At 52.1% G+C, this 21,748-nt stretch overlaps 1 protein-coding gene across 2 annotated transcripts in view; it reads left to right on the top strand.

The window, feature by feature from the left end:
• The window catches only part of SEPTIN5 (septin 5), a 44,263-nt gene that overhangs the window by 2,660 nt on the left and 19,855 nt on the right, over positions 1–21,748 (top strand). Inside the window, exon 3 of one of the 2 annotated variants that reach the window (XM_032705569.1) lies at positions 17,198–17,261. The exons of the other annotated variant lie outside the window; for it this stretch is intronic. Within the exon in view, the coding sequence (XP_032561460.1) occupies positions 17,247–17,261 (15 nt within the window). The 5' untranslated portion in view covers positions 17,198–17,246. The remainder of the gene's footprint in view (positions 1–17,197; positions 17,262–21,748) is intronic. 2 annotated transcript variants of the gene reach the window in all.

Here is a 21,748-nt window from a genome sequence, read left to right as displayed (position 1 = left end):
GGATGCTGTGCCAAAGCCCGAGGTGCTGCTGTGGGAGGAGTACAGGTGAAACCACCCAAGTACCCAGTTGAACTGGAGTCTCCTGGCACGCTCCTGCAGAACATCCTCCTAGCTCGGGTTGTCGGCGTGTGTGTGTTTGGGGTGTTACCTTGCCTTGTCTCTGAAGCTGCTCTTGCTCATTCCGGCCCATGTCTCTTCTTTGAAGTAATTGTTTCTTTTTAAATCGGGAGGATGGGAACCTCTCCTTCCCAAGTTGATCTCTCCCCACCCCATCAATTTGCAAAGTTGTTTGGGTGTGGGAGCAGAGACTATCTGGTGGATCCAGTTCTTTCAGTGGGTTTGAAATTACAGGGTTGTGCCTTTTGTATTGAGCTTGGTCCTTTTTTTCTACTTGAACATATTTTGAAGTGGTCTCCTTGTCAGTAAAATATATATGGAGGTGCTGTGTATGGAGAAGATGCTGTGCAAAAGGTAGTTTGACTGGAGGAGTGGTTTCAGTGCCAGTCATTGTGAGCCACTGAGAACTTAATCCATTGCCTTTGTGTTTCAGTTTTTGAGAATCTGGAGTTTATATCTTAAAAACTTGTATTCAGACTCCTTTGTGGTTTTTGTATAAAAAAAAAGAGGAGCAGACATTTCCATCTTTCCTGGAACAGTAGATATTGCAACAGCAGAGATGTCTTCTATCTAAAATAGCAACTGTGCCAACACAGTGCATCATTTTAAGGTCATCCTTCAACCCTTGCTGACCAGAGAACGTTGGCTGATGGAAATCCCCCAGTTCCCCGTTAGTGTCTGCTGAACTGCCTTCTCCTTTTCTCTACTGTGCTTACGGAAATATAAGCCCAGGTGGACTTACAAGAAAGTTTATCCCCTGAAAAGTGATGCCCTGCATGGTGCAGAGGCACCTGAGGGAGCTGCAGACACTGCCCTTGACCCCAAGGACAACTCCCATGCAGGTGGCTGCTGGTGACCAGGAGCAAACTGGGAGAGGGAGAAGGGGTGATCCCTGTGTCTGGAGCAGGAGAAGGGGTGATCCCTGTGTCTGGAGCAGGAGAAGGGGTGATCCCTGTGTCTGGAGCGGGTGAGGATGACCTGCTGTGACCCTCAATGTCTGTGTAGGTACCCGTGTGGTGAAAATGGATTAGCTGAGTTTTGTGAAGTAAGTGATGAGACGTATCATGTGAGGGTGAGGTTCCCTTGTACAGCAACTGCACAAGAAAGACCAGAAGCAGAGGTTGGTCTTTACAGAATCCCTCCAAAGTCTCTGTTGGAGCAGCTTGGAGCATTTGTACCTGCCCCATGACTTTGAGTCATTGCTGTCTTTCACCTGAGTGTTTTTCTTACAATAACAGTTCTTGTAGTCTTTAAACCAGAGGAAAGTTCTTGCTTGTGCAGAAAACCATGGAGCCTGAAAGCAGAGCAGAGTATCACTGACTTTTTCAGTTTTCTCAGAGTTAAATGAATTATTTATAATTGTGATTCCTTGAGTCATTGGGAGCAGCAGTATGGATCTGTGTTCCTGTGCTGCCTGTCATGCTCTGTATCAATTCAGGGTGGTTGTGAGGAGGTGGTTTTTGTTGGGTTTTTTTGTTTTGTTTTGTTTTTCTCAGAGAAAGCAAAATTATGTTTGCAGCTGTCTAGTGGGATATTTCACCACAGCTGGATAGTCTCTCACTGTGTCATAGCTCGCCCTGGGTGAGGCTGTTTCTCTTTGACTCCCCACATTAATGTCTCTTCCAACCTCTGTGTTTTCCAACCCTGGTCTTGCATCCTGGCTACCAAGATGCGCCTGCCAGAAAGGGAGTAGCAAATTAGTCACAGAATCTAGAGGTAAATACTGGAAACACTCTTAAAGCAGCACATCCCTGCTTGTTTTTCTGATGTCCCGGTGTATCTTGGCCAGACGTAGCACAGGAGTGGAAGGTTTTACTTCTCTGTGAAAAGCCTCGTGTGGTTGATTAATTTTTTTGGCCCATTTCAAAAGACAACGTTGGTCCTTTGCCCTCCAAGCTGGCAAGGGCTCAGTGCTCAGAACAGCATGTGGGGGTCTGGGTGGGACTGCAGCAGGTCAGGAGGCCCAGCCCTGCCCGTGTCTCTGCTGTGCATCTGTCTGAACAGCCCTGCTGAGGAGCCCTGGCACACAGATGGGCTGGGCTGGGCTGGGCAGGGAAGCCCATCCTGGGCACTTCTTCCCCCCGCCCTTTGTCTGCTTGGCTTCTTGGAAAAGGGCTGTAAAAAGAGGTCAGCACATGGACCTGGTGGTGAAACAGGACTGCTGGAGAGCTGGGCACAGAATCTGCCTCCTGCTGCTGCTGATGTCTCTCTTCAATTATTTATGCTCCAAATGGTTGAAACGGTTGTGAGGGCAGGGCAGGGGAGAGGTTCAGCCCTCAGTGCAAGTCACAATCTGCAGTTTATGAGGAAGGAGAAGGAAGTGTTTCCTGCACGGGGATTTTTGTCCCTTGAATTTCCCCACCCAGCTACTTGTGCGCAAATCCAAAATTGTGCTGCTCTTGTGTGAGTTGTGCAGGGCTATTCCAGGAACATGAACCAAATGTGTGAGTTTGACAGATGTTAGGGCCTGATCCTTGCTGACATTAAGGAAGTAGCAAAAACCTTCATTTAACCCCAAGAGACGGTTGTGCTGCTTGCTCAGCTGCAGGGTTGCAGACTGCTGGGGCTTCACAAAAGGCAGCTCATAATTGCAGAGGGGAAAACGTTACTGCCATCTGAATGAAGGAGAAACAGTCCCTGGGTGCTTTTAGTCTTCAAAGTTGAGGAGTCTCTTACAACCACTTACGCTCTCAGAAATGTCACTGCCTTCACGTGGATGCTGTTCTTCATTTGATGGTTCTGGGAATAAATGTAAGGGGGTTATGTTATGACAGTTCCCTGGAAAAGCTGAGGAAAGGCAAGTCTAGAGAAACAACTGGTGGAGTTTAGTGTCTTCTAGAATCCCTATTTCCCAGTTTCAGTCTAAATTGCTGTTCATTAAATACCCAGTAAAATGGACATCTTGGAAGTCCAGGGGAGATTCCACCTCAGCCAGCTGGTTGTTCACTGTGCCAGGCCAGGCTGGGTCCCTGCTGTGTTTCTCTAGAGCTTTGCCAAATTAGCTTTAAATGGGGTTTCCCTTGCACTTTTGGGACACTCCCCTGCCCACAGTGGTGGCTCCTGTAACCATGCTGCAGGTACTGCTCATGCTGCTGAGACCAAGCCTGGAGAGCTCTGCTCCACCTTTAATCCTTGAGGCACTTCTTGCTGAGATACCTCTTGGCTAGGCCAAAAGGATTCCTCTCCCGTTGTTCCTCTTCCAGCTAGTGGCCTCTGTTTGGTTTTTCTTTCCTGGATAGCAGAGCATGAACTGGAAGACACATTCATTGCTTACCTGTAGAGCTTTCTTGCCTGACCAATGCTAAGCCTTTGTCCCCTTCTTACTGAAAGCAGAGATTTCCCTCATACAGTGAAACCACACAGGATAAACCTCTAAAACTCATGAAAGAAGCACGTGGCATCTCTAATATGAGTGAGTTGAGATTTTTGTGAAGCATATGCAAGTTGTTTCATAGCATGCTGGAGTAATTCCCATAAGGGCTGGATTTTGTGTGTGTGTATGTCTACAGTGTGGTTAGCCTTGAAGCACAGGAAAAATGCTTGTCTGCAGTTAAACATTCCTTTTCTCCCAGAGAATTGTCCCCAGAGCTGCAAAGAGGTTTGCAGTCATCTTGTTCCCACAGAAGTGTTCAGGAGCTGGGTTTGTGTGTGGTGCATCAGAGGAGCTGGAGGGGATGCCAGAACACGTGCTCCTCATCAGGGTGTATGTGGGCTGCTGCTCATCCGAGCCTTGGGCTTCCTGTAACACTGCTCAGCATGAACAGCAGGAGGTGGCACTGAGGGTGCTGACAGGGAGGATTTGGGTGCTGCCCACAGGGGCTGGGCTGCAGGAAATGGAGCAGATCTGTCACTCCTGACTTAAGTAAGAGTCCTCTTTGTTTTGAGGGCTGAATGGGGTGATATTCTGAATTCCTTCTGATTTGTATTTCCAGTGCATTCAGTGAAATCTGTTAGGGCCTGCTAACACTCACCTCTAGACTGCTGTCCCTGCCTTGGTCATCACTCCCAGCCACTGCCATGTGTCCAGCAGCACCACAGCAGTGCCAGGGCTGGTGAGAGCAGAGTGTGCTGGGAGGATGCAGGGACTGGCTTCCAAGGAGCAGAGCTTGGCTAAGTGTTGGCCAAGAGCTGAAGAGGAAGTGAAACCCTGCACAAGCATCTGCAAGGGTGTAGTGCCAAGGGGGGAGGAGAATTGTTTAGTTTCTGGCTTTAATACAACTTTTCCCTCCTGAAGTCAAAAGGAAGAAGAGAAGTTGAGGCTGAAGTTGAGCTCCAGAAGAGGGGCATAGCTGTGCTGTGCAGGGCAGTGTGGGGATGCTCAAGGTGGCACAAACCTCGTGGACAGAGCTGTGCAGCCCTCAGGCTGCCCCAGCCTGGTGCCCTGTGTGGCAGCCAGGGCTGAGGGGGGCTCAGGGCTAAGGCAGGAGGATCCTGGGCTGTGGTTCAGGCTCTCTGGGCTGTGAGCCAGTGTAGCTGTCAGTCAGTCAGAGGTGGGAAGCCCTTCACAGAAGTTAACTGCAGTTCTTCCCTCAGCTCTCAAGCTCAGGCTGCCTCTGCAGGGTGGCACTGGCTGATGCAGTACCAGGACATGTGCTCACCCTGTGGCTCTGGACAGAGGGACGGGCAGGGCAGGGGCTGACCCAGCCCTGTGCTGGGGAGACTGAGCTTTGTGCAGCTCAGCCCTTTGCTCTTCCCTGGGATCTCTGAGAGTGCCCTGTTTGTCTTGAAGTTTGTTACCCAGTGTGTCCAGGGGTGTGTGTGGAGCTGGGATGACCCGTGTCTGCCTGACCCCACCCCGGGCAGTTGGTGCCGTTCTCCCAGAATGACTCCTGGCAGGAAACTGGGAGCTGGGAGCGCAGGCTGAGCAAATAAACCACAGGATGATGAGTGCTGGCTCCTGGAGACTGGCCATGAGGAGCCAGCCCGGCCCACTGACCTCTGGAAGTTCTCAGTGCAGAAGCAAGGGAGGGGAAAGAGAGATCCACTGAGGTGCCTTGTGGGAGAAGAGTCTCCAAGGGCCGAAGGTGTTCCTGCTGCTTGCTGTGAGGCAGAGCTCGTGGCAGTGCAGGTGTGGTCAGGGCTCCAGTCACTGCATTTCGTTTTTCCTTACCTTTCCCTGGTGCTTGGAGCTGTGTGAACAGACACATGAGAGCATAGGCCAGGCCTTTTATTGCTTTAGTTTGTATTGCAATTATTTTTAAGATCACTTCCCAGGCAAGTCGCTTTGGTTCAGCCTCTTGTGATGTCTCCTGGCTCTTTCCTCAGTGTGGGAACTGTTTTAATCCTGCCTGACGCACTGGGCTCGTTCTTGCTGTGATATGTACACACATGTAGTGTCTTTAGATCCTGCAGTCTTACATCCACTTTTATTTTCAAATAAATTACATACAACATTAATTATATATTCGGGTGAAACGTGAGTCACAGAGACATCTGCCGTCTGCCTGCCCTACGTACACGGCCCCCTTGGCTGTGCTTTCTGTTTAGTTTAAAGCTCTCCTGAGTCTCTGCATTGAGTATTAAGTGATGTGAAGTCCTGGAAATGTGGATAAGCAATATTGGAAATGCCCATCTGGACCAGTAATAATTTCCCTCTGCCCAAGGCCTGATGTAAAAAATATCAGGAAGATTTATGGCTCTTAGGATGCTATAGATTCTCAGAGGTTCCTGCTGCTTAGAAGGTCTGGTGCCAGCTGGGATCAGACAGTAATGGAAGAGGCATCAGAGCTCAGGAGCTGGTGTTTGCTCTGTTTTGTAGGCAATGGGCTGGATCAAGGCATCAGGAGTTAAAATTCAGTGATGCAGCTGGCCTGCAGCAGAGCCTTGCTGCTGTGACTGCCAGTGCTGAGAGGAGCAGGAGTGTGTCATCAGGACAGGGGAGGTGCTGCCCATCTCTCATCTCCCACGGGTTGTTCTTGCAGCCCCGACCCTCACAGATGGGTTCTGTGGTGCAGCTGGAGCCCGAGCTGGAGCACACAGGGAGGAAAGTGCTCATGTCTCACTCCCAGGTTAATACCTCTTTGTCTGCTTACTTTAAAGGGCTCTCCTCCCCTTGAAAGGAGCCCTTGGCAGAGCATGTATTTATGAGGGAAGTGCATATCAGAGAGGACAGTTATTGAAAAGGACTTGGTGCTTTTACCAAGCAGTTAATCCAGGCACATGCTTGGGAAGCACTCCAGGTTCACTGAGCAGCTGAACACTCTGGATCAGCTCTAGTCTGCTGGCAGCCCTGGGGCTGACACTTCAGGGCTCAGACAGGTCAGTGAGTTAGAAGGGTGTTTGCTTTGTACACCCCAGTACTGTTACATGGACCTGTCTGGGACCCTGCTCACCTTCCCTGTGCAGCGGGAGCGTGTCCTCCTGGCCCTGGGATGAGCCTCCTCTGCCCTGCCCCACCACACTGGGCTCATGCCAGGTTCACAGCACTGCACTTCACAGCAGTTTGAGTAAACCAGAGTGACTGGGTGGAGCCCAGCACTCCCCTTCCTCAGTGCCTGCTCTGTGCAGCCTGCCCGTCCCCGAGCAGAGGCTGCATGCCATCCCAGAGCTGGGGATGGCATCATTTGCAGCAGCTCTCATTAATGGCAGTGAAAGCCTTTCTGTTTGAGGTGGTGGGGCTGGTCCTCAGCAGCTGCTCAGAGGTTCCAGCCAGTGCCAGGCGTTTGCTGCCTCGTCTGAATGCCCAGTGTCATCCAAACATCTCCCTGCTGCTCCCGTGGTCGCACTGTCATGGGCAGGTGTCAGGCAATAGCAGAATTGTTCTCTTGGTAAACAAGTGATGGTGTTATTGGAGCTGCCCTTCATGTGGCAGCAGTGCAGCGTGTGCATGGGGTTGCTAATAAGAGATGTAATAGGGCTTGTTAGTCTGAAAGCTTAATGACCCATCTCCTGGTTCTTTGTGAAGTGTGTGGATGGTTCTTCCCGTGTGCTGTTCCTGTGCTGCATCCTGCACTGGCTGTGTCCCTGCAAGGTAGAGCTCCCAGCACAGATATGGGCATTTTGAAGGACTCAGATCCCACTTATCATGACATTAATGACAGTGGACATCCAGGAAATGTCTGGGTGAGACGCTGCTCTTGCTTCCTCAGACACCCTGTGTCTGCCTGAGGGTTGAGCTCCTTTGTGGCTCCAGTGAATCCATGTGTGTTGGGTACCTAGAGCTTGTCCCTCAGGGGTTTATGGATTTTCCTTCGTGGCAAATAACCATCTTCCTTTATTATTTTTCAAAAAAATAATTAGGGCATCCACCCACCTCTGGGCTGGCATCCTGCAGTAATAGGCCAGCATGTGTTTTCTTCAGCAGAGGAAGCAGATCTTGCTTTGTGTTCGCAAGGCAATGGTTTATAAATGAACCTGAAAAGAAAAACTGATTTCCCCACTTATGCAGATTTACATCAAGAAAGAGTCCTATCAAAATTTCTTAAAACTAGGCCATGAATTTGGCCTGACACTGTTGATTTGGTTTTGTACAGGGGAGTTAGTCTGTTCCAGAGGTGTGCAGGTGAGGGAGCATGTTCTGTTTTGCACATAAAACCAGGCCTACTCCATCCTTGCCCTGTCCCTCAGCACTGGGGGTTGGAAATCTTCATGTTACAGGTATTTCTTTCCTTTCTTACACCCTTGAAACTGGTGATAAGAAGGGAAAGAACTTCATGTATTCTAGGAGTACGTGAGGGTACTGTGAAGTGCAGGGAAAGCCAGGTCTCTGGGTTAAGCCAGGGTTTTTAGGGGCTTGGGGACTCAGTTTGCCAAGTCTGGCCAGTCTGGTGTGACATTTAGCATGTCTGTGAGGGGGTGGCAGGTGTCCCACAGGCAGTGGGACAAGATCCCACACAGAGAATAAATCCCAGGAGATGGTTGTTTGGTCTGTCAAGTCAGAGTCCAGGAAAACCCCTCCTCATTCTGATGTGGTGTCGGTTCTGGGCTCTGCTTGGAGAGAGTTATCCTGGGATTCTTAAAGCAGACCAAGGTTTGACTTGCTGTGCTTGGTGGGCAGCTGACCTGAGTGTGCCCCCCCGAGTGTGCCCCCCGTTCTCAGGGAGGGCAGTGAGTGGCTGTCCCTGAGCTGACACTGCAGGGGTTGCTGTGCTGGCTCTCCACCACCCTCTGCCTGAGCCCAGCATTCCTCCTCCTGCCTCACCTCCGTGGCTGTTTCCATTTCCTTTGGTTGCCTCCTAGGAAAACACAGCCTAGCAAATGCAATTTTTTCCACTCCATTGCTTCCAAGTTCTTTCTAACATTGCGTGTTGCTGCCCCTTGTGTGTCCAACAGCTACAGCGTTTACACTCAAATGACTTTCTGTCTTGTCTAATATCTTCTTTGGTCCAGTTTCACTCTGACTTCTAGAAATCCATTATAATCATTTCAAGGGTGACATTTTCATGAACTCTGCTATTCCAGTGCCTGCTATGTTAGCACCTCCCATCTTATATCTCAGGCACTCTGCCATTTTTGTTACTTTCAGGTGGAACCCAGAAAGAGATTTATGAAATCAGCAATATCACTGAAAAATCCACAGGAGGGAGGATTCCACAATTATCTGTTCCTTCTGATCAGGACTGTTAACAGTTTAGCTACAGGGCAAATAGAGAGTATATTGATGACTCTGGCTGGATAAACTTTCCAGTGGAAATCAAGGTTGAAATAGCAGCAAAGACCAGTGTCACAGCAGTGTTACCTGCAAAGAACAGATGTTATGGAGAACCCAGTGTGCCCAATCATTGGGCTGTGTCCCTGATGCAAGGACATGAGTTATTCAGCTTGGGGCACTAACCTTTTGTGGTTGCTTTCTCCCTCAGTTTTTCAGGGGAGAAGGTGGAAAGGATTTTTGGAGGGCTGGAGCAATATGATTTTGAATACATGTCTTTTAATGACCCTCTGCAAGATTTAGTTCTTCAGTCTCTGTCTCCTGCAATCCAGTTGGATGCTAAGGTTTGTTCCTAAGCCAAGGAGAGAGGCAAAATGGCAGTCTTGAATTTGGCAGAAAATACCATCCCTGAGACTTTGTCAGGACAATACTGGTATTCCAGGTCTGTCCTGGTCGAACTGGGTTGCCTGGTGTGGCCACAGTATTTTATATTTATACTGAATTATCAGTGATGAAATTTGCCAAAATGGCAGAGTTGGGTTCTAAACCCTGTGCCTTTTTTTGGAAGATCATAACAGCAGCTCTGATCTTCTTGTTTTTAGTGTGAAGCTTTAGTGTGAAGCTTGTGGCACAGTGGCAGGGTTCTGGAGTATCTGCGAAGCCTCTCCTGGGCCACAGCCCTGCAGGTTCCCACTGTGCCAGCCCAGAGCTGGGGGCTGTCCCTGCCCCAAAGGAAGTGATCCTCCTTGCAGTGCCTGAGACTGTTTTATATTTATATTCTGGATTAACCAAGGAGCTGACACTTTCTCTTGTCTGGGTTGGTGGTGTGGAGATGAAAGGCTATAGGATGAAACATAAGCTTTTCCACAAAGGCCATTGTACAATATAGTTATTTTAAAGGCAAATTTTTTAGTTTGCAATAACATGAACCAAGAGCCAGCCTTCTTTTAACACAGATGAAAGTGCCCAAGTCCTTTGAAATTGAGAGGAGCTAGATACCTCCTGTACTTTTATAAATTTGGCTGTGGTGAGCAGCCTTGCCACTGCTCCCTCCTCCATCCCTGTGGCTGGTCTGAGTTGCTGTGCAGGCAGAGCTCTCACCATCCCTCATGAGGACACTGCTGCTGCTGTGGAATTTACATACCTGGTGCCAGGCTTACAGTTGCCTTTCATGTGCCGTGGTCCATGGATTAAGTCCAGGAAAGGGGTAGGTGAAGGAAAATAACTGTGAAAATACTGCAGGAGGTATGTTCCAGGCCGTTCTGAATGGCCCTTTCATCTTTGCCTCAAAAAAATCAGTGAGAGCTGTAGCTCTGTGAAAGGATCATGGCCATCTAACACTTTGCTTTCTTTATTGAAACTGAAACTTTTACAATGCTGCTTTGTTTTTTAGGGACTCTGTTTGGCAGAGATGTTTCATTGTGGAGTAGTGCTCTTAACCTCATCCTACCTTGCTTCTTTTGAAAATGGTCCTCTTCATCCTCCTTCAGACTCCTCTTTAAGCCCCTTCTGTGTGTCCCTGGCAGCAGCTGGCTGCTGGGTGGCCACTGTTTCCCACCCTGGCTGTGCTCTCTGGCAGTTGTTTGCTTTGGGGCATGAGCCCTGTGTGGCCTCTGTGCCCTGCTCTGCACCCTGCCGTGGGTGTGTGCCCCCTGGGAGTGGAGCTGACTGCAGGCCACTCGCTGGGTGAGCAGTCCAGGGCTGAGGAGATGTGCTTTGCCCTGAGGTTGGATGCTGCTGCATCCCAGGTGCCTGTCTCTGCTTCACCAGACCCGTCACAGCATGGAAAACTCAGCAGGCTTTGCTCTTGGAGGTCTCTTCTCACCTTTTGCATTGGTGATAACTGAGGCCATGCTTGCCCAGTCCTCCTGGGCTCTGCTCTTTCTGGATATGCCAATGACAGCAGGGCAAAGAATTGGAGAGAACTGCAGTGAAGCAGCTGTTTGCTGTAGCAAGAACATCTGTACTGATTGGGCTCCCTGCATTGGGCAGTTGGTGCTTTCACCTTTAAAGTCCAACTCTAAGGCTCTTGCATAAACAGTGAAATAGGATCTGCTCCCAGGGGAACAGTTTATACAGTTAAATCTAAGTATTACTGGAAAAGGAAAATAGAACCTTCATTTCTGACTTCACCAGGGCACCAATGTCCTTACGTCTGTGGAATTCCTTTGCAGAGAGAAATCCTGGGAAGAGCTTTTTCTTGAATTAGGTTATTTAATGTTGTTCTTAATATAGTAATGTTTTCACAGCGTCTCTTCCATATCCTCAGGTCTTGCTGCCCAGAATATTCAACAGTCCCTCAGTGAATCTTTCCAGCCTATAGTTTTGGAAAACTCAGGGTGTGGTTTTGTATGTTTACCCATATCTTATTTGTGAGCTCCTCAAGTCTGATTCTTCCTAAGCTGCCCTGAGTGAAGCCTTTGCTTTCAGTCTGAATAGCTTTTACCTGCATATTGAGCAATTTAAAAATAAAAATAGTAAAAAGAGAAAACCCCCAACATATAGGAAGACTGTGTCAGCGTTAGTGCAGGTCTGCTCTCACTCACAGGATTATTCACGTACAGTTGTTTGCAGACAGAATGTCTGTCCATTCCTGCACACAAGGTTGGGTATTGAAAAAGAGTGAAGCTGATGGAGAGCAGGACTTTCCTACAACTGGTGTTGGTGAGGTTTTTTGGGGGACAGAGAAGGTGGCTCAGAGCTGTCCAGGGTGTCTGGGTGCAGGTACAGAGCAGGACCTTCCTCAGTGCCTTCCAGTCCCAGAGCCCCAAGGCACTGACAGGCACTGCTGGCCCAGCCAGGGCTGGGGGGTGTTTGCAGGGACGTCCCCTCTGCTTTAGAGGGACAGAGCTGAAGCCCAGGATGTGACAGCTCTGGCTGGCTGGGTCCAGTCATTGCTGTGGCACCAGTGAGGCTGCACTGGGGCTGGGTCCAGACAGTGCAGGATCAGAGCAGCTGCATTTGCTGCCAGAACGGCCCCATCCAATATCTGCCATGGCAATCAGACTGGGAACCTTGGAAGAAACACACAAAACCTCAGTGCCTTCCTGTGCTGAGCAAAACCTGGGCTGAGGGCAAAGCTCCCTGGCTGTGGGAGGGAACTGTGGGCCAGTGATGTGTCCTGGCTGTTGTTGCCTGAGGCACTGTTGGGTGCTGTGGTCGGGTTAGAGCCTCCAGGAATGAGACACTGATTCATCTGTGGTCAGTGTGTTTTTAAAATAATGCCACTAAACTGTCAGTCTGGTTTCTCCTGGCCAAGTGTGGCCACTGCAAGGCTCTTTTCCATAGGGTTCCCCTGTGCTGGTGACCTGAATTTTCACCTTCCTCTCTCAGTATGTTTCTTCAGATATTTGTGCTGCCTGGTCCAGGCAGGAGAATCCTGCTGCCACCCAGACCAGTGTGGCCACTTTTACAGAGGAGAATGTGGCTGTGCTGTAGAAGCCACAGGGCTGTGGTGCTGATGCTCCGTGCTGCATTGCCAGTACAAACCATTCCCAGCACTGTGTGTGGGGACAAAGCTGGGCTGCTGCAGTGGAAGGCCGGCAGTGGAGCTGGGCACAAGGCAAAGGGGTGTGGCTGGGCTCCTCTGACAGCACCAAGAGGTGATTTCTCCCCACTGCTCTGCTTGGGTTTGGATTTGGGGAGCTGGGGTTCAAGTGTAGTTCCGTGCAGCTTGTGCCAGCCATACCCTGCTATTAAAACAGTTCCTGCCAGGTTTGTTCCTGCAGGGGAAGGAGGGAGGCTGGAGGGTTCAGACGGCAGTCGACTGGGAGGCAGAAATAAATAAAGTGGTGAACTCTTAATGGGGAACATGCTCAGTTGGTTTGGGTTTCCCTCCCCACCCATCCCACTCTTTTGAATCCGTGGCACAGTCCTGAGAGCAGCTTGAGAAGGGAAGTGATTTCAGACTGGAGATGACCTCATCCATTTCCAGCTCTGAGGTGGAGCAGCCTTTGGAGGCACTGCCAGAGCTTCCACTGCTCTTTGAAGGGTGCAGGCGAGGGCTGGGCCTCCTGGAGAGCCCTGTGCCTCCTGGAGAGCCCTGTGCCTCCTGGAGAGCCCTGTGCCTCTGCTCAGCCCTGGGCACGGACAGGGTGGGCTCTGGCCCCGAGCCCTCCTGCAGTCTGCCAGCCCCCCGAGTGTGGGTACAGCCCCAGGAGGTCCTGTCTGCCCCCGTTACCAGGATTTAGGGCTGCTTGTGATGTCTGAGCTGTTGTGCTGCTCTCTGCAGAGGTTGTGGCCTCTTCAGGGAGGGAACAGGAGGTGTGGTGTGTCCTTTTTGTGCTGGTGGAGAGAACAGCCCCAGTGTTGGGAGGCAGCCCTGTGTGTCTGCCCGAGGAAAGGGCTGTACCTGGGTGCTGTACCATGGTGCTCCCACCACTGAGGGGGTTCCCCATTGCCAGCATGTGGTGATGGACATGTGGTGCCAGCGCTCGCTGCCTGCCAGGCTCAGGACCTTGGCAGTGCCCTGCATCTGTGGCCTCCTGTGTGTGAACCCCAGCAGCATCCCAGAAAGGGGCCATTGTCCCCGAGCCCTGCCTGTTGCCGGAGTCAGGAGGGCACAGTAAAGATGTGTCCCGGCGGGAGCCTGGAACAGGCTCGTGTGCCGGAACAAAGGAGGCTTTGTCCCGGGAGCTGCCCTCGGTGGGAGGTTTGTCAGCTCTGGAGCTGGGGTGGTGAAATGGGGTTCTGTGCCCAGCCCCGCTGCACTGCCTGGGGCCTGCCCCCACTCTGGGTGAGCTGGCAGCCTGGGGCTCTGCCTTTGCTCTGGGAGGTCTTGGCAGCAGGTCCTGCCTGCCCGAGCCTGGCTGTGCCTGGTGGGCCATGCAGAGGGCTCTCCTGGCCTGCAGGCTCAGCTGGGCTGTGCAGGATCTCCTGGTCTCCAGGCTCAGCTGGGCTGTGCAGAGGCTCTCCTGGCCTGCAGGCTCAGCAGCCCTATGTGTGTGTGGCTGAAGTTGGGTGTGTGCTCTCTGCTGTGTGCTCTCTGCAAGGCATAAAGGCCCCAGGAGCAGCCTCGGGGTGACTGGGGCAGGGCTGTCATGGACCAGGATGGCAATGTCACTGTATCTGGGGCTTTGAGGAGAAGTGTCTCCTGGGCAGAGTTCAGCAGAGCAGGGCTGAGTGGGACAGCTTGACAATATGTGACAGCAGAGCAAAGGCAGATTGGAGAAGCGAGGGAAGCTCTTATGCTCAGGCTGTTACACTAAACAACACGAGTTACAGGAGGATACACTTTAGAGAAAGCTCTTTTCCAGCCAGACCTGAGGTCTGGCTGCTCTCCTGTCTCTGGTTGCAGCATCGGTGCTGTGTTGGTGTGGGGCTGAGTGTGATCCAGGTGATCCAGAGGGGTGTGGTTGGAGGTGGGATAATCAAAACCACAGGCAGGCAGAGAAGCTGGTGATGGGATTGAGGCAGTAGGACAAGATCATATTGGAAAGGATTCCCTCCATGGAGCTGTGTAGGATGCTCTAGGATTTTGGTTCTGTGGTAGTTTTGTGCAGTTGGTTGCTGCTACTGCAGTATCAGTGTGTAACTGCTGCTGGGTTTTGTTCGTGGTATGTCCTGAATTCCATCCCTTCTCACCTAAGAGCACTGTTCTCCAGGAACACTCAGTTCCACTCTCTCCAAGCAAGACCAGGAAAACTTTGTTGTGAAGGAAAGGAGAACTTAGTACATGTTCTGCTGCTCTCTGCCATGGCCGTGAGTCTACCACAGGCACCAGATCTTCCAAAGGGAGGAATCTCTGAGGGGAATTGCAGGGCCCAGGGGCAGGCTGAGAGGAGCATAATGTCTCTTCTGGCTCTGAAAAAATGTGTGCTCAGAGAGGAAGCAGCAACCACAGGAAAAGGATAGTTGCTGAGCACAAATTGCCAAGAATTAAGCAATCTGTTTTATGGTATGAAACCTCCTGTTGAGCAAGAGGACTGTTTTCCCTGCCAAGGCAGGTGTGACTGGTAAACCGAGGTGGCAAAGTCCTCCCTCAGTTCAGCTGCCAGACAGGACCAGTATTTCCTTAGCCCTCCCCACACAGGGTGTCCCCAGTTTGCATCCCTTTCCTCCTCCTGCTATTCTCTTCAGAAGCTGCCTAGACTCTCCCATGCCACACGCTGCTGTTTTCATCTCCACTCTCTGCTTTTTGTGCTTTTGTGCTGTTTAGAGCTGCACAAGCACCACTGGCACATCGGCCTCTTTTTCGGGGCAGGCCCAAGCAGGTGCACATAAAAATGAAAGCATGAAGAAGGTGTCTTAGTAAAGATTTCTTTGCACAGTGTGATGTAGAAAGAGAGCCTGGTAGCTATTAATTTTGGGATCCTGGCTTAACAGTGGCAGATTCCTTTTGGCTTTGTAGAGTGCAGACCAAGAGATGTGGGAACAGCTTTGTCAACTCCTCCTCTGCTGTGGTCCCACGCAGAGCAGTCAGTGCAGTTGTGCTGTCTGCTGGGAGCAAGTCCTCTGTGCCCACAGGGAGGTGGCCTGTGAGTGGGTGTATGATGGAACTTGGTCACAAAACCAAAGTGGGAGGGCTGCTGTGCCTCACAGGTGTGCATTTTGCACAGAAGGGAAGTACTAGGTTGCTCTGGGGAGGGTGTATTCAGCCTCTGTCCCAGCTGGTTGTCTGTTCAGTCCCTATTTGCTCAGGAGAGCAAAGTCTCTCTGGAGTCATTTGCTCTGTGAGCCAGCACATAAATGGAAGCAGATGGCACCATCTCAGCAGTCAGGAGGAACCTCTCACTGCTGCAAAACTGCTCCTGAAGTTTGGGGCTGGACTGGAGCAGACAAGGCTGCTGTGCTGGGGGGGTTGGCCCTGGCTCTGTGCTGGGGTGCCTGCCATCACCCCTCTGGTGCAGGAGCACTGCTGAGCCGACCTCCCAACCCGGAGAGCTGTGCTGTGTCCTCTGCAGCCTCAGGCAGGGTGTTCCTCTGGGTCCCACAGAGCCATCAGGACCTGCCAGTGCCCAGCAGTCTGGGTAAATGATCGTGTGGTCTCCGTGTCTGAGTTCCAGACCTTGCAGTTCACACCTGCACTGTGGAAGGGCATGGGGTGCTCTCTGGTATCCGACACTCTCTGCTGAGACTCTGAGCCAGATAATTCTTCATCTTTTGCTCTGTTTCACTACAAACTCAGACTAACTAGTCTCATTTTTTCCATACTGGTCAGCATCCCTCTGATAAGGAGAAGCAACACTCAGCAGTTACTGAGTATTACTCTTAAGTATGGAAGAAACTGTTTAAATTCCCTTTGACAGCACAGTTTGATTTAGATGTTCAGTGACTTGAAGTTTTCTCCCATCATCACAGTATTTAATAAAATGTGAATCTCCAGTCATGCTGCAGGGCACAGGGAAGTGGCAAGTTGTGCAGCAGAGGTGTAACCAGGCCTGGTGTTTGCTGGAGCAAGTGGGGGGGGAGAAGGGGAGAGAAAGGTGTTGGAGAGCATCTCGATTCCCTTTTGGATTATTCTGACGTCTCCCCCCGGCACGGCCTCGGTGTCTGTGCTGGGTACCAGGGGCTGGTGTGAACACTGGATGGCTGCACAGCTGCAGGCAAGTGGGGAACAATCCTGGTCCCCAGCTGCCTTGCAGCTCTTACCTTTTCTTCCTCATTCAGGCAGCAAAGTGCCAGGCTCTGTGTCTGCCTGGCTGGTCCCAGGGCCCCCCACAGTGCTGGGCACCTCTGGGGCAGCCGGGGCTGGGATGCCCTTTGGGAACACCGAGCCACACTCCTGCTGTGCAGCAGCAGCTCTGATCCAGTGCAGTCACTGGTGCGTGCCGTGGGCCAGGCCCTGGGAAGCCCAGCCAGGCTGCAAGTGGTGGAAGAGGCACCCACTGCTCGACGGCTGCAGTGTCTGGGGCCTCGTGTCCCGCGAGCCTGGCACAGCCGGTAGCGCTCCACCCGCTCTTGGTGGGCAGCCAGCAATGGGCTGGCACGGATCAGAGGGGAGACAGTCCAGCTGCAAGCTCCTGAAATCTTCCAAAATGCTTTTCACAGCCCCTTCCCGGGGGCAGCCAGGTGCAGAGTAGAAGCTGGGAGTCTGGAGGGTTGGCATCGGAGAGCTGTGAGATCTGTGCTCTGCATGGACTCAGGACACTGCCCATGGAGAACACAGTATGTTACTGGCTACAAGAGATCAGAATGGACAGATTGTCCCTGGAAACCTCAGTCTGTACATCTCCTGTTAGGGAGGATCTGTGGGGGAGTCACTAATCCCAGCAGGATAGCTCCTCTGCTGTCCTCTGTCAGGTGGAGCTGATGTGTCTGTGCATCTCTGCAGGCCCTGGGGCTGCTTGGGCAACCACCAGGGCTTCAGGTACCAGTACTGCTTCCCAGAAAGCCACTGCTTAGTGGCAGGGGAGGACAGACATCTTGTGTGCTCAGTGAGGATCTCTGTGGATACTTCATCTGGGCACACATCCCTTCCCTTCTCTGGGAGCTCTGAGAGACAACTCTGTGTTGATTTACCCCAATTTTATCACTGCTCCATCTCTTCCTCAGGTTTCCTGCAGGAGGGTGTTATGATCTTTTTCTGAGAGCACCTCACACCATGGCTGAGAATCAGGTATGCTTCTTTAGGCCCTGCCCAAAAGGAGTGTTTTGCACCACTGCTCATAAACGGAGGTGTGCTGCAACCCCAGCCCAGCTGGTGATGAGCTAATTGCTTCCAATTGCCAAAAACAGTCATTGAATTCACGCTGTGATTTCTGTGTCACTCGGGGAGAAGGGGCAGGTGTGGGAGGGCGAGTTGTGTTTGCCAGGCTGAAAAGGACAAATGGTGCTGCAGCGAAGCACTCAAGTCATCCCACAGTTCATTTCTGCTGTTTGTATTGAACCAAGAGCAACATCCAGGGGAAGAAGGGAGCAGAATTTCCCTCTGACTAATGCTGCTGGATTGTGCAGGGCTGTGGGGGAACTGCCAGCCAGAGAAACCATCAGGAGGGGAAAGGAAATGGAAAGGGAATCTAATTATCCATCTGCAAAGACAGACGCTGGTCCCGACGCAGGGCCCAGCCCTGGGCAGACTGGTGTGGGCAGTGATGTTTGCACAGACTGGTTTTATGGTGAGGCTGGGAAACGGCTCCCAGGGGTCCCCTCTGGGATGGCAGATGGTCCAGCACATCCCAGGGAGTCGTGTGAGACTGGAAGCCACAGGGCTGCTTTTGCTGGGAACGCTGCCCCGTGCTGGGCTGGGAGGGACAGCGCCCTGCAGCACGGGCAGAGCTGTGCCTGCAGCACGGGCAGAGCTGTGGCTGCAGCACGGACAGGGCTGTGGCTGCAGCACGGACAGGGCTGTGGCTGCAGCACGGACAGGGCTGTGGCTGCAGCACGGGCAGGGCTGTGGCTGCAGCACGGACAGGGCTGTGGCTGCAGCACGGGCAGGGCTGTGCCTGCAGCACGGGCAGGGCTGTGCCTGCAGCACGGGCAGGGCTGTGCAGAGAGGAGGGTTCGTGCCTGGCTCCCTCTCAGCAGGCTCGTCTTGGTCAGGGGGCTGGTGCCACAAGCCCAAGGCTGGGGAAGGAAGGTGGAGGTCCCCGTGTGGCTCTGCCAGCTCAGCGTGCAGGGGACTGTGCCTCCTGTACCTTGGTGGGACTGGGCTGGGCCAGCCCAGCAGGGAGGGACGGTGGGAGGCTGGAGCCTGGGGGTCTGAGCACTGAAGGGAGACCTACAGGAGACGCCCTGGGAAGGAGAAAAGGCCTCTAGCTCCTTGTCTGCAGAGCTTTTTGGGGTTATTGCTCACACGGGCTAAAGCCAGCTTTCTTCTCTTTGGGTGCTTCCCAGGAGTGAAGGTTGCTTTAGAGAGCTGCCTTTTTCCCCTTAACTAATGGAATTAAAAATTATTTGGTGAGTTAAGAGTAGGCTTATTCTCCTCTCTTGTGGGCATCAGCTACTCCTAAAGTTATGTTAATTGTAGCTGGGAGATCCAGATAGAGGTTGGGAGCCATCCCAAGACACTTCGCTTTCATTCTCCCAGTACTGTTTTCAGGAGCCTGCTGGGTTAAGAAAGACCTTGCAGACCTGGGAGTATCAGTGAGATGGGCGAACTGGGGATGAACCAGAAGCATCCCTGCTTGAGTGAAGCATCCCTTTTCCTGTCTTACTTGTCCCCTGCCTTGCTCCCCACGGTCAGTGCTCAGTGTGCTGTTTGCAGGGGTGGTGCCCCAGCCTGGATTGTCTTCCCCGGTGCTGCCTTTGGGTTTGCTCCTGCTGGCCCAGGCGGGAGTGTCTCCCATGCTCAGAGGCCGGGATGTCCTCTCCGAGTCAGGATTCAGCCTCTGGGGTAGACAGGCTCGATCCTGCATCCCTTACTCACGTGAGCAGTCGTCTCTATTTCAAAGGGACTACTCGGTGAGTAAGGATCGCAGGATTGGGACCACTACCTGTAACTTAAACTGGACCTTCTGTAGGATCCTGTTCGTGTATGTTAACATGCATCAAGAGCTTCCAAAACTGCTGGTGCTCTTGTCATTTGGATGGAGAACCTGAGAGCTGGAAGAAGCAGTGCTCTTGCACTTCAGAGGATAAATCACCATTATCTTCCATCCTCTCCTGCCAAACAGCTCCGAGCCCCGCCAGCTTCTGTGCCACAGAGCAACGTGTACCTGTTTGTCTCCCACGTGTTGCTGTTCCTGGCTTCCCAGGGCTGGCAGGGCTCTCCTCTCTCTGGTTTCCCCAGCTGCAGCTTTGAGATGAGAGCCTGGGATTCTGTTTAAGCCTGATTTGTGCTGCAGAGCTGGAGAATGAAGCAGGGGGAGAGATGAGCAGTGGTAGTGCTGAGACTGCCGCAGACCTTCCTGCGCCACTTGGTTTCTCCTCCTGTCTGAAGAGGCTAAATTTGGAAACCTCCGCCCTGTGCTAAGGTTTTGAATGCATTCGCAATCGGAGGTGTGACCCCGTGCGAGGTGGAAGCAACGAGGGAGGCGGGTTTGAGCCGCACGTGGATTTCTGCGTGGCCCTGGCCGGGGAAGGGCTCGGACACTGCCCTTGTGCGGGCCGGCTTCTCCCTCGCGTGGAACGAGCCGGTACCGCAGCGGCTCCTCCGGGGAGGGGACACACAGCGACCGGGCTGTGCCAGAGATCCAGCCACCTCCACGGCTGCCCGGTTCGTTACACCCTGCAGGTTATCCGAGATGAGGAGCTGAGGGCAGGGAGCGCTGTGAACTCGCTCCAGAGCGAGTCACGAGTTTAAACAAGCAGGAGGCAATTTATGGTCGTTGGTCCTTTTTGAGAGCTGGAAGTGGAAGCATGGCATGAGTCACACTGTGCTTCTTGGGAAGCACGAGGCACTTCAAGTGGAAGCAGGGAGCACAAATACCTTTGGAATGGAATTTGATAGATTTCTGGAGGGATTAGGTGACAAAACAGCAGTGATCCTTGAGCAGAAATTAAAGCTTGACCTGTGGGGTAGGTAAAAGAAAAGACAAGATCTGGTTGCTGTGTGGATTGTGCTTGTGGCACTGAATGTACAGGGTATTAATCCTGTGTTTTGGGATTTCTTCACCTCTGGCCTGGTATCTTGCTTTTCCTTGAGCATCAAAGAATGAAACCTGGCTAAAGTGTCAGGGCTCTGATGCTCCCAGTAGCAACTCACATGGAGCCTTGCTTGCAAGTTCAAGGTTAAATTAATCATCAGAGTTTAGATCAGCAAGGCATTTCCCCTTTGATCAGGTCAGCAGGAGCCTCAGGGTGAGTGTGCAGCTCTGCTGGTGATGGAGCAGCAGAGTTCAGACTGTGATGCCCATGAGACTCATCCGTCTGAAGTCAGCACTGACTTTCCAGGTAGCGGGAGAGGAGGCAGCAGGAGAAGAAGGTGGGAGCTGAGTCCTGGAGGTTCCCAGCTCTGCACCTGCAAGGAGGATACCTGCGGTTCCTCAGCCTCCATCACCCTGGTCCAAGCTGGGAGTGGTTTTACTGCCTGCTGCTGCTCCTGTTCAACTTGACCAAACAGCTCCTCTGGAACTGCCCTTCCCGTCATCCTAGAAAACAACCAGGAAGAAAATTTCCCTTCTGTGGGGAATTCTGAAAATAGCTTTGTCTGCTTCAGAGGAAAAAACATAAATGCTGTTATTACGTGGCTCTGCTGACCCTGCCAAGCCATGGATGTGCCCTTTCACAGCTCTCCTGCTCAGCCAGCCTGGCTGGGTGCATCCCTGGGGGGCCCCTGGTCCTGTCCCCAGCTCTGTGCTGCTCAAGAGCATCTGTCTGGATCAGGCTGAAGATTTTTCCTTCCGTGACACGCTCCTGGTTGTTCACCGAGGATGGAGCCTGAGCACTGCAGCCCCTGGGCCACAGCATATCTGCCAGAAACCAGCTTCCCTGTGGGTGGGGGACCTCTCTCTGCTGCCACAGTTTGACAAAGAAGAGCTGGTCCATGAGGTGGGATGATGCACCCCAAGGCTGTGTTGCCCTTGCTGTTTGGCAGGTTGGGGCCAGGCCAAGCTCTGCTCTGACAGTCAGAAGCCTGGATTCTGCAGCCCACTTCACCCCTGAGTGCTGCTGCTAACACCTGCCTGGAGAGGAGTTTAGAGGTGCCAGTGCAAGAAAACATTGTAGGTTTTGCTCCAGATATTGAAAGGGCAAAGATTTTCCTTGCTGAGCTCTGCTTCATACCACACATGAAAGGTCCTGTGTGCTGTTTTTCCTGTCTTGAGGATGTCATACATCAGATTTCTTGCTGGAGGAGCAGGCCAGGGTTTCACTGGGCATTTCCAGGGGCTGGGTGGAAAGAGAGGAGTGTGATCAGGACAGGGGCAAAACAGGAGTGGCTCATCTTTCTTTGGGAAGTTTGCACAGACCAGCCTGAGCCAACAGCTCTGGGTGTGTCATGGGGCACATCTGAGGGACATGAATGAGTCTGTCATTTATGGTTTGGTGACTCTGAGGAGGCAAGATGAGCATCTCTAGGAGGGACAGAAGAGGCTGAGTCTGGGACTGTCCTTCATCATTTTGGAAGCCATTGCATTGGCTGCTCAGCCTTAAGATGCTCTCTGTAGCCCAGACCTACTCTTCTGAGTTTATTTTCCTAATCTGCTCTCTGAGTTCCCAGGCATG

Source organism: Chiroxiphia lanceolata, chromosome 18, assembly GCF_009829145.1.
Source record: "Chiroxiphia lanceolata isolate bChiLan1 chromosome 18, bChiLan1.pri, whole genome shotgun sequence".
Lineage (NCBI taxonomy): Eukaryota > Metazoa > Chordata > Aves > Passeriformes > Pipridae > Chiroxiphia > Chiroxiphia lanceolata.
The sequence above is the reverse complement of the archived record's forward strand: the minus strand, read 5'-3'. Positions and strand labels throughout refer to the sequence as shown.